The 12,542-nt window shown below is 45.6% G+C and overlaps 1 protein-coding gene across 1 annotated transcript in view; it reads right to left on the reverse strand.

Moving 5' to 3' along the window:
- Positions 1 to 12,542, reverse strand: part of DNAH10 (dynein axonemal heavy chain 10) — a 159,102-nt gene that overhangs the window by 46,466 nt on the left and 100,094 nt on the right. The window contains exons 48-54 of the mRNA XM_052654682.1: positions 12,064 to 12,236; positions 10,605 to 10,698; positions 10,061 to 10,228; positions 9,178 to 9,366; positions 4,319 to 4,490; positions 1,371 to 1,574; positions 375 to 455 (exon numbers count right to left, since the gene is read on the reverse strand). Coding sequence (XP_052510642.1) covers positions 375 to 455; positions 1,371 to 1,574; positions 4,319 to 4,490; positions 9,178 to 9,366; positions 10,061 to 10,228; positions 10,605 to 10,698; positions 12,064 to 12,236 — 1,081 coding nt within the window. The remainder of the gene's footprint in view (positions 1 to 374; positions 456 to 1,370; positions 1,575 to 4,318; positions 4,491 to 9,177; positions 9,367 to 10,060; positions 10,229 to 10,604; positions 10,699 to 12,063; positions 12,237 to 12,542) is intronic.

Here is a 12,542-nt window from a genome sequence, read left to right on the forward strand (position 1 = left end):
CTAAGACAAGCAAGGGGCTGAATTTGGCCTGCAGACCATGATTTGCTGACCTCTACTTTCTATGATGCCTGATCAATTCTTATTCTGCATTATCTTTGTAAATCCCCTGACGTCTCTTTGGACTAAAACACAATATGAACCAAAACACACTAACAAATATGATTTGTGACCATGGAATCTACTGGACCAAAATTCAAAGTCTGAAAAAGGATAACAAATTGTTGTACTGTTAATATATAGTATCTTTACCTGGAGAATCCCACAGAGGAGCCTGGTGGGCTATATTCGCTGGGATCAGAGCGAGTCGGATGTGACTTCACGACTGAGCACGGACCCGTACTGTTAATGTGGTCCTGGTATTAGCTGCCACTTACCTAAAAATGACTTAGCAACTGCATGCAGAGCTTGAGGGGGCCAGGGCATGAACCAGTCAATACCAGTGTTATTTACCAGACCTTGCAAAGAGAGAGAGATAAAAGAGATGATCCCTCTGCTACTCCGAGACCCATGGGAACATGGATACAGTCTTTGGGACCCAACAAATTGGTGAATGAGATGGACATGTCCAAAAACAACGATCAAAACAGGGTTTCTCAGCCTTGGCACTATTGACATTTGACCGGATAATCCTCAGTGGTGGGGCTGTCTGTGCATTGTGGGGTGTTTGGCAACACCCGTTCTCTATCTGCTAGATACCAATTATACATAGCCCACCCCACCAAGTTGTGACAACCAAAAATGTCTCCAGGCATTGACCAGTGTCCCCTGAGGAGCAAAACTGCCCCCCCCCCCCATTCTAGGGACAGGTCTGCTACTTCCATGAGGATGCCAGAATTTTCCAAATAGAAGGGAGCAGAGAGCTATATCGTGTACATTATGGGCCTTGAGGCTGGGACTGTGAGCTTTTCCTCATGTTAGAAGGACATCAGCCAGAACTTCCCTGAAGGTTCAGTGGTTAAGAATCCACCTGCCAATGCAGGGGACGAGGGTTCAATCCCTGGTGGGGGGACTAAGATCCCATACGCCTTGGGGCAACTAAGCCCTCAGGCACCACAACTAAAGAAACCCATTCACTGCCACGAAGACACAGCACAGTCAAAATAAATCAATATTTAAAATTTCTTTGAAAATTTAAAGTAAAAAAAGAAGGGCACAGCCATCCATCTGCAACACAAGAGCTGGTTGGCGATTGTTGAGTGGTGGCTCCAGGCTCATCCTACATGGCAGGACTCAACACTCAACCTAACGACCATGTCATGGGTCACTTGGCTGGTGGAACCGTGGAACCTCAAGATGCGTGTCACTCCCTCACCCAAAGCATATGCCCTACTGAAGGGGAAGAAGGATTTGCAGGCTCTGCTCCAGGGCACCTGGGAAATTTCTGCAGCGGGTCCTCAGGGTGTCCCCCACCGGCGACATGCCCAGGACGATGTGCAGGTTGTTGGCACTCTTGTTCACGAAGTACTGCCACACAGACTCCTTGGCAGGGCCTGTCCCTTGCTTCAGAGCCTCTGGCCCAATCTGACTGAGGATAGACTCCTTTTCCTCATCTGGGAAAAGTGCGGGTACGATGCCTAGAAAACAAAGGCCAGCATTTTGTTCAGTCTCAGGTTATTTCTTGAGGCACTGAAATGGCAGGAGCACAGGCCACGGGGTCGCAAAGAGTCAGACATGACTGAGCATCTGAACACACACGGTGTCACCAAAGAGCAGCCGCTGCTGAGTCTGAAGAGCAGGGCTTGGGTCCCGGCTCTGAGACCCAAGGCTCACTCACCGTGTGTGCAAATCCCTTTGGACCTCAGTCTCCTCATCCATGAAATGGAAATAACAAACGCCTGCTACTTACCTGGGTGGGTTAATGTAAGCATCAGAGCTGGAGTTCTCAACATCAGAGCAGGGGTTCTCAACATCAGAGCAGGGGTTCTCAAAGGGAAAATTTTGCCCTCCCCAAGAAATATCCCCAAGAGACAAAAGATGATGCTGTGAAAGTGCTGCACTCAATATGCCAGCAAATTTGGAAAACTCAGCAGTGGCCACAGGACTGGAAAAGGTCAGTTTTCATTCCAATTCCAAAGAAAGGCAATGCCAAAGAATGCTCAAACTACCGCACAATTGCACTCATCTCACATGCTAGCAAAGTAATGCTCAAAATTCTCCAAGCCAGGCTTCAACAGTATGTGAACCATGAACTTCCAAATGTTCAAGCTGGATTTAGAAAAGGCAAAGGAACCAGAGATCAAATTGCCAACATCCACTGGATCATCGAAAAAGCAAGAGAGTTTCAAAAAAACGTCTACTTTTGTTTTATCAACTATGCAAAAGCCTTTGTGTGGATCACAACAAACTGGAAAATTCTTCAAGAGATGAGAATACCAAGCCACCTAACCTGCCTCCTGAGAAATCTGTATGCAGGTCAAGAAGCAACAGTTAGAACTGGACATGGAACAACAGACTGGTTCTAAAACAGGAAAGGAGTACATCAAGGCTGTATATTGTCACCCTGCTTATTTAACTTATATGCGGAGTACACCATGCAAAACGCTGGGCTGGATGAAACATAAGCTGGAATCAAGATTGCTGGGAGAAATATCCATAACCTCAGATAGGCAGATGACACCACACTTACGGCAGAAAGTGAAGAAGAACTAAAGAGCCTCTTGATGAAAATGAAAGAGAAGAGGAAAAAGTTGGCTTAAAACTCAACATCCAGAAAACTAAGATCATGGCATCTGGTCCCATCACTTCATGGCAAATAGATGGGGAAACAATGGAAACAGCGACAGACTTTATTTCTTTGGGCTCCAAAATCACTGCAGATGGTGACTGCAGCCATGAAATTAAAAGACGCTTACTCCTTGGAAGAAAAGTTATGACCAACCTATATTAAAAGCAGCATATTAAAAAGCAGAGACATTACTTTGCCAACAAAGGTCCATATACTCAAAGCTATGGTTTTTCCAGTGGTCATGTATGGATGTGAGAGTTGGACTATAAACAAAGCTGAGTGCCTAAGAATTGATGCTTTTGAACTGTGGTGTTGGAGAAGACTCTTGAGAGTCCCTTGGACTGCAAGGAGATCCAACCAGTCAATCCTAAAGGATATCAGTCCTGAATATTCATTAGGACTGGTGCTGAAGCTGAAACTCCAATACTTTGGCCACCTGAAGTGAAGAGCTGACTCACTGGAAAAGACCCTGATGCTGGGAAAGATTGAAGGTGGAAGAAGGGGACAACAGAGAATGAGATGGTTGGATGGCATCACCGACTCAATGGACATGAGTTTGGGTAAGCTCTGGGAGTTGGTGATGGACAGGGAAGCCTGGTGTGCTGCAGTCCATGGAGTTGCAAAGAGCAATTGAATGACTGAGATGCTGAACTTAACTGAAGAGATATGCAGTGTCTGGAGACATTTTTGGTTGTCCAATGTGTGCGTGTGTGTGTGTGTGTGTGTGTGTGTGTGTGTGTGTGTGTGTGTGTTGGGGATGGAACTAGTGTCATCTAGTGAATAGAGGCCAGGGATGCTGCTAACAGCCCATAATACCCAGAACATCCTCCACAACAAAGAATAGAATTATCCCCGCTCCTAATGTCATTCGTATCAAGGATGAGATGCAAAGTCTTCATGGTGCAGCAAAGCAAAAGGGCTTCAGACCTATTTGACTTGCATCATATGGGGTACAGACCCCTGGGGACCCCACTCAGTCTCCAAAGGAAATATACCCCAAGCCGTGCAATGGGATTTACAGGTAGAGAATAGGTCTGACATTCACATCCCAATTACAAGTTTGTGACCCACGCAGGGAAAGTCCGCTGCCAACCCCAGGACGTGTGTACTAAATGCCCATAAGCAGCCGGGATGGTAAGACGCCCCAGGCACTCAGCAGACAGGAGACTGCCGAGGAGGGGGATCAGCCAGGCACTGAAGCTAAGACCCGGGGAAAGGTTTCCTTGGTGCCGGACTGGAAAGTGGAGTTCGGCTCTTTGGGTCCCTGGCCCCTGTCCACTCCCCTCTTTCTAGTCAGAGGTCCCTTTTTTCCTTTGGTGAATCACTTCGCATTCATTCTAATCTGAATGTGGTTTAAGGGTGGCTCTGACACTACCCCAGGTATGATCAATCCACATCCTGCTTCATCCACCATAGACACTGGACCCTCAGCCTGGGATGCACCTGCTGGCTCCTACCCAGCTGTGAGAGCTTGAATAATACCTCCTGTGTAGGTAGGAAGTGTGCTTAAAAGGTAATGCTTATCAGATAGCCTCCGCTGAAAGCTGAGCTGCAGAGACCAGCAAAGCTTATGTGAGACCAGCGTCCCGGTACCTGAGGTGAGCATGTTGTTGACGAGCTCCAGGAAACCCTCCTCAGCCACATGGGCATCCGTGAACAGGAAGATCATCATCTTGTTCTCAATGCCAAGTTTCAGGTAAAGGTTCTTCAGGTCGTCCCGGAAGTTGTTCTCAGAGTAGCCCCGGCTCAGGAGGATCTCAAACACCTGCGGACACGGAGCACAGCATCCCCGTGAGACCACTGGCCCGAGGGAGGGTCTCCAGGTAAGTGCAGAGGGAGACGACGGCTCCCAGCTGAGCCAGCATCAGAGAGGGGCCAGGACCACAGAGCTGGGTGACCGGGGCCATTTTCACAAAATACGGTTGAGTGAGAAGGGCAGGACAGAAAACGGACATTCCTTTTTGTCGAACAAATCACAGTGGATGTTCTGTGCAGGTGCGCACATGGGCGAGGTGAGTGTGTGCAGGGAACAAGGCTCCTGCAGATGGACTGTGAATAAGGCAGAAAAAAGGGGAGCGGGGGCAGTGAAGAGGACAGCCTCTGTCATTAAAGTGAGTAATCGGATGGGACTTCCCTGGCAGTCCAGTGGTTAGCACTCCCTGCTTCCACTGCAGGGGACACGGGTTCGATCCCTGGTCAGGGAACTAAGATCCCGCAAGCCATGAGATGTGGCAAAAAAAGAGTCATTTGAATTATAGGGAAGGAAATAAGGCAGAGATGGGCCATGCAACAGAGGAAATGGGTGTGGGTACAGAATCCCCATGGACAGAGGGGCCTGGCGGGCTACAGTCCATGGGGTCGCAAGAGTCGGACAGGACCTAGCAACTAAGCCACCACCACAGTCACCGTGAGCTCATTTAAAATGAGATAAATTGTGAGATGATGTGTAAAGAAAAAAGACTGAACAAGAAGCAATTTAAAAAATATTAAATTCAAAAATCCTCTGACACACAAAATAGATATAAATGGAAATAGGACACACACATAAGCCAAGTCTTTTCTGTTCAAGCATTTCCTCCGGCTCAGATGTGTAGAAGTTTTAACTGTGAGCAATCGTTTTAAAATAGCTCAGATTTACGGTAACAGAGAAATCCTTCATGTCCTCTCTCCTCTCCACCTCTATTCACATACACACACACACACACACACACACACACACACACACAAAGCCTCTTTCACACTCACTCAGCCAGTCATGCACATTCATAGCCACACATGTTCACCTGGTGACTCCCACACTCAGCACACTTTTATGTTTATGTGCACACACATAGTTTGTCACACACTTTCACAGTCATGGTCATTCATACACATTCTCACACACACAGTTACACAAACTTGCACGTCCGCACACTCTCTCACACACAGTCACACCCACAAACTCAGGGCAACTTGGATGCCCTTCAGCCAAATGTAATCTGGCCTCCAGTTCCACCTGCTGCCTGCAGACCCCTTTCACCCTCCCCAAGTGTGGCTTCCACACGGCCTCGACAGTTCCGGGCACCCCTGGCATGAGCAGCTCTCTGGTCCCCCTACCCAACTGCCCCTCCACTTCCCAGGACACAGTGATGACCCAATACATCCTGTTGCTCCTCCTCTGTCCCTCCAACATCCTCTCTGTCATTTCTTGAACTCAAGATGCACAACCACGACCCAGTTTTACCAGGACTAATCAACAGAAAAGTCAACTTGCCCAGAAGTTAATGTCTTAGCCTATAGAAAAACGTAGAAAATAAAAAGAAATCAATTACATTTGAATAATAGATGATTTTGACTACATATTTTATCTAATTTTAAACGTACACCAACCTTTAGGTTAGTTTAGAAATACTTTTTAAACTACCCAACTTAGTTTAGAAATACTTTCAACAAGTTAGTTTAGAAATACTTTCAACAGAAGGTTAATATTTGTGAAATACCACAAATGAGATTCATTGAATTAATGGTGACTGCTCTTCTATATCAGAGAAGGCAACGGCACCCCACTCCAGTACTCTTGCCTGGAAAATCCCATGGACAGAGGAGCCTGGTAGGTTGCAGTCCATGGGGTCGCTAAGAGTCAGACATGACTGAGCGACTTCACTTTCTCTTTTCACCTTCATGCATTGGAGAAGGAAATGGCAACCCACTCCAGTGTTCTTGCCTGGAGAATCCCAGGGATGGGGGAGCCTGGTGGGCTGCCGTCTATGGGGTCGCACAGAGTCGGACACGACTGAAGCGACTTAGCAGCAGCAGCAGCAGCAGCTCTTCTATATAAAGAGTTCTCACAAATCAATAAGCACATAGAGACAATTCACTAGAAGGAAAAGACAAATGTCTAATGAATGTATTAAAAGGCAATTCATGTCAATGTACAGCAAAAACCACTACAATATTGTAAAGTAATTAGCCTCCAATTAAATAAATAAATTTAAAAAATAAATAAACGGCTATTCAAACTTCACTACTTGGCAAAGAAATAAAGTCTCATTTAAACTATGATATATTTCACCTATAATATTGGCAGATATCAGAATGACCATACACAGTGTTGGCAGAGTAGGGAGAAATGGACATTGCTGGTAGCATAAATCAGTTTAATCCTTTGTTGTGAGACCGACTGGTTGTTAAAGAGGACATTTTGAAAAATAAACCAAATACAGGAGTTCCCCAGTGGTCCAGTGGTTTAAGAACCTACCTGCCAATTTCAGGAAACCTGGGTTAGATCCCTAGTCTAGGAAGATTCCACATGCACCGCAATGACTGAAGCCCATGGGCTCTAGAGCCTGTGCTCTGCAACAAACAACTCCACAATGAGAAGCGCATGCATTGCAACTAGAAAGCAGCCCCCGCTCACAGCTAGAGAAAGTCTGATGACCCGGGGCAGCCATAAATAAATAGACAAGACTCTCAACTCCTTTAAAGAGTAATAAACCACATACAATGAATAAGAGAATGCCACCGCACCCACCACCCATATTTAACATTTGCTAAAAACCCAAAACTCATATATTTGCTTCAAACCTATTTTTAACAAAGTTATGGATAAAATTAAAAGTCCTTTGCTTCTCCCCTGGTCCTCCATCCCCAGGCTCCCCCCACCCCCGCATTTTTTGGCCCTCCTTCAAGGCAAGTGGGATCTCAGTTTTCTACCAGGGATCAAATCCGTGCCCCTGCAGTAAACGAGCCGAGTCCTAACCACTGGGCCACCAGGGAAGTCCCTTGGCCCTTTTCACTCCCACTTCAAGGAGGCACACTCCACCACGAATTCACCTTTCTAATGCGAACTCTAGTGTCATGGGTCAATATACCCTTGAATCCTCTAACTTCCCAATTTCAAAAAAAAATCATAAAAACAGAGCAAAACAATAGGCAAAAACAGAGGCATCGAGGATAGTGCAGAATCAGATACCAAAGGACTAAGGAGGGTGTGGGGAGGGTGAGCAGTGGAGTTGCTGCTGCTGCTGCTGCTAAGTCACTTTAGTCGTCTCCGACTCTGTGCGACCCCATAGACAGCAGCCCACCAGGCTCCCCTGTCCCTGGGATTCTCCAGGCAAGAACACTGGAGTGGGTTGCCATTTCCTTCTCCAATGCATGAAAGTGAAAAGTGAAAGTGAAGTCGCTCAGCCGTGTCTGACTCCTAGCGACCCCATGGACTGCAGCCTACCAGGCTCCTCTGTCCATGGGATTTTCCAGGCAAGAGTACTGGAGTGGGGTGCCATTGCCTTCTCTAGCAATGGAGTTGACGCTTCTTCAAAACTGAGTCTCATTGCAGGATGCACGTCTCACAGTGATGGACCAGGCTGGCAAGTTACCTGTAGGCACTGTAGGACTATCTGTAAGAGTCTAAGGATGGTTCAGAGACACAGGGCCCCACTCACACAGTGCTGGGGGGATATCAAATGGTGCAGCCCCTTGGGCAAACAATCTGTCAGTTTCTCAGATGGATCAACAGAGAATTACCCTACGACCCAGCAACTCCACTCCTAGCATCCACCCAAGACAAATGAAAATATATGTCCCTGCAGAATCCTGTACATGAATGTTTGTAACAGCGTAATTCATAGTAGTCAAAAAGTGGAAATAATCCAAATGACTGTCAATGAATGAATGGATAACTGAAACATGGTCTACCATACAATGGAACATGATTCAGCCACATAAGGAATGAAACACTGACATGGGAATGAAGTTTGGAAACATTATGCTAAGTGCAAGAAGGCGTCACAACAGACCACATACTTTGAGATCCTATTGTATGAAAAACCCAGAATAGGAAAGTCAAGAGAGAAAGAAAAATTAATGATGTCTTCAGGCTGAGGGGCTGGAAGAACAGGAAGATACGGAGCTTGGGATTTCTTCTTTAGATGAAGAAAATGTTCTGAAATTGAATGTGATGGTTTCACAACCTTTTGAACATAAAAAAACTACTGAATTGTATACCTTAAGTGGATGAATTGTACAATCTAGAAATTGTATCTCAATAAAAATATTTTTTTTGTTTCTGTTTAATTGTTTTTTGAAGATTCTAAGAACGGCCCAGAACTTTGGATGGTGGTTGTATTGAAACAACAGCCAGCACATCACCGACGATGAACAATGGGTCCATCGAGGTTTGGGCCAAGATCCCCTCTACACGAGCACACATCACACATTATGCACCACAGGACTTGCTCATGTTTGACTCTCGAACTTGATTTGACATATTCTATATTCCAAAAACAATACAAGAGTTAGATGCTTCGAATATTCAGTTAAAATAATATCGATTTCCACCCCCCCAAAAAAACCATCTGATACTCTGTGAAAGCGTCATGTTATGATCTGTAATAGACTGTTCAAATTTTTGCAGGAACTACTAACTGCAGAAATTCGCAGAGCAAAGCCACTTTCTAGCAGGGAGTTAGGCTCACCTCATAGCCAGCTGTGAAGGCAGCCAGCCTGGCCAGAGACTGCTTCCCAGAGCCCCCCACTCCGACCAGCAGGGCGTGGCCTCGGCCCATTCGAATGATGCGGTGCACGCGGGTCAGGTGCTCCAGAGCGTCGTCAAAGAGAACCAAGTTCATTTTGGTGTTGCTTTCATTATACTCTTCAAGGATTTCCTGAATTTTAGACCAAAAATAATTTTTTTTAAGGGTCACTGACTTTTAAGAGACAGACTCTCTCTCTCTTCTGTGCAGGAGAGATTAAAAAGGGAGGAGAGACTGTTTTGAATGTCAATAGTGGTTGGAATGATTAAATCATTCGGGTTCACAAGACTACCTTTCACAATCAAGATTTCGAACTGTGGGACATCCCAGGCATCCAGTGGGTAAGACACTGAGCTTCCAATGCAGGGGTCATGAGTTCTATCCCTGGTCAGGGAACTAAGAACCCTCATGCCGCACAGCATGGCCAAAATAAACAAACTGATTAAATTAAATAAATTTTAAAAAGATTTCGATCTGCTGGTCTGTGATTGGCCAGCAGTAAGTCAAAGATGACCACAAGGCTCACCTTATGAATTAAGATGAAAATGAACATTAGGGGGTCAGATGAGGGACTCCCTAAGTTGGGTGTGCACTGGAACCCTGGCACCCTCCATGGGTTTGATGAAGGGAAACGCATGAGGATGGGTCCCAGGGGTCTGAATGAATAAATTCATCAGGTCATTCGCATGCACCACAGGACGTGGACACCACTGGGTCAGACATAAGCCCATATCCCAAAGTTACAGACAGGCACGGCATTCTCCCCAGCTCCACCTCCTGGGCACCCAAGTAATGTAATCCTGGGAGAGGTGAGCCCCGTCCGCACCTGGAACAAAGCCTTGGCTGCCTCATAATCCTGAATATCTTCATAAATGCGTGCTTCCTCTTCATGCAGAGCTGTCCGGAAGTCTCCAAACAGGATGGGGTCCCTCATCACTGCCTCCACATCTTCGTTAAAATGTGCCGTGACCAAGTTTCTTATGTGCTCCTGGACCTTACAACACAAGATCACTTCAGGACCCAAACTCACACCACACTTGTGCTGAGACTTGTCAGAAAAAGAGCATCGGCTAGGATTATCTGAAGTCATTTGCATTTGATTTTTTTTCCCCTTTGCTGCTAAGTACTTAACTATCCACCCTCCTTTATCTATCGACTTCCACTGTTAGTCTCTATTTTTCTGTAAAGTCCCATATAAAAAAATACATTAAAAAAATATTGGTTTTTGTTTTGTACTTTTTCATTTCACCCAGAGACAAATTTTGTGGTTAGAGTTTTGCTTTTTGTTTGTTTGTTTTGAGTTCTGGGTGTTTTTCGTTTGTTTGTTTATTTGTTTTTTGCACTTGCTGGTACGTTTTCAATGTACTGACCAGCTCCTTGTCTGTTTCATTGATCAACCGGTCATGGAAGACTCTCAGACACTCGTTCCTCCAGACTCTTACCATCTGGGTCACCGTCTGGAATCTACAGGATGGAAGGGGCAAAATTAGCCGCAAAGTTATCTAGAGAAGAGCAGGCTGGATGCTACTGTTTTCAGATGACTATACAGGGTGCAGAAAAGGACATATCTATAGTCTGCCCCCCACCCCACCCAGTTCCATATTAATTGAAACTTAAGCAAGTGAAGTGAAGTGAAAGTCGCTCAGTGTCCGACTCTTTGCAACCCCACGGACTATAAAGTCCATGGAATTCTTCAGGCTAGAATACTGGAGTGGGTAGCCTTTCCCTTCTCCAGGGGATCTTCCCAACCCAGGGACCAAACCCAGGTCTCCCGCATTGCAGGCAAATTCTTTACCAGCTGAGCCACAAGAGAAGCCCAAGAATACTGGAGTGGGTAGCCTATCCCTTCTCCAGGAGATCTTCCCAACCCAGGAATTGAACTGGGGTCTCCTGCATTGCAGGTGGATTCTTTACCAACTGAGCTATCAGGGAAGCCTGAAACTTAATGGACACTAACAATTTAAATGTAAAGACTGTAACATTGTCATTTATAGCTCCTCCTGCTGCAGAGAAAAAAAAAAGAACATTATCTACAAGTGATGTAAATGACATGAGAACTTGATGGGACTCCTCCTCACTGGAATTTATGAATTTAACATCAGCTGTGGAGCCATTGGCAGCTCCTTTTTCTAAGAACCAGCTCCACTTGACCCCAATTCTGGGTCTTTCTCTGGTTTCTGGCAAAGAGGCCTCACTCTACCCCTAAATACCCAGACCGACCCCCTCCTGAACTGCCATTCTGAACCTTTCAAGGGCACTGAGAGTCACTGTGGGCATACGGAAAGTTCCTGATTCATTTTTCAATATTTTGTGGATTCATAATGTAAACCCACAATATTGGGACATCCCTGATAACCTACATAGACGAAATATACATTAATGTAAATACACAAATTCATCTAGTTTTCACGGGTAAATTTCTACACCAAGACTTAAATCCCTCTGTCCTCTGTGGTTAACTTCTCCCAGAGACACATAAAATATAAGCAGTTGGCAACTGGAAACAATTCAGTTGTATGAATGAAAGGCTCCACTGGGCAAATTCCACCTTTAGAACTGAGAACAAAGGTCGGCATAACATCCCCACCTCTGGGTTGAACACACCTGCCTCTCTTGGCTTCCGCAACCTTCAACTCAAGGGCTCAAGAGGCCTCAAGTCTTAACCAAGCATTTGACTCTGTTCTTCGTTTAACATAAACAAAAAGACACTGGGTGATTAACTGACATATGCATTCACATCGCATTTCCTGATAGCTCTTCTGCCTTAAAAGAATAAGAGAAGCTATCATGCCAATGAGGCATCTTTTAGTAAGATAAGACGAAACTCACCGTTCCGGGTTAGTGAGGACAAGACCGTTATAAACCCGTGAGAGATCCCGAAGGTTAAAGATGTAATGGAACTTGGATGGGGTGGGTGGTAGATCCTGAACAATGTTTTTGTAAAGAGTCAACGTGCAGGATGTCAGCTTGTCACTCACAGCCACGATGCTCTCATGAAACACCTACGGAATGAAAAGACCCGCCCCACCCCCCCACACCGAGTGTCTATCAGTGGATGAATGGATAAGCAAAATGTGGTCCATCTATTATGATGGAATATGATTTGGCCAGGAAGAGGAGCGAAACACTGACACAGGATACAATGTAGATGAACCTTGAAGACGTTATGCTGAGTGAAAGAAGCCAAACACAAAAGACCACAAATTGCATGATTCCACTGATAGGAAGTGTCCAGAATAGGACAATCCATAGAGACAGAATCCAGATTAGTGGTTGCCAGGGGCTGAAGGACAGAATGGAATAACTGT

Source organism: Budorcas taxicolor, chromosome 17 (genome assembly GCF_023091745.1).
Source record: "Budorcas taxicolor isolate Tak-1 chromosome 17, Takin1.1, whole genome shotgun sequence".
Classification (NCBI taxonomy): Eukaryota; Metazoa; Chordata; class Mammalia; order Artiodactyla; family Bovidae; genus Budorcas; species Budorcas taxicolor.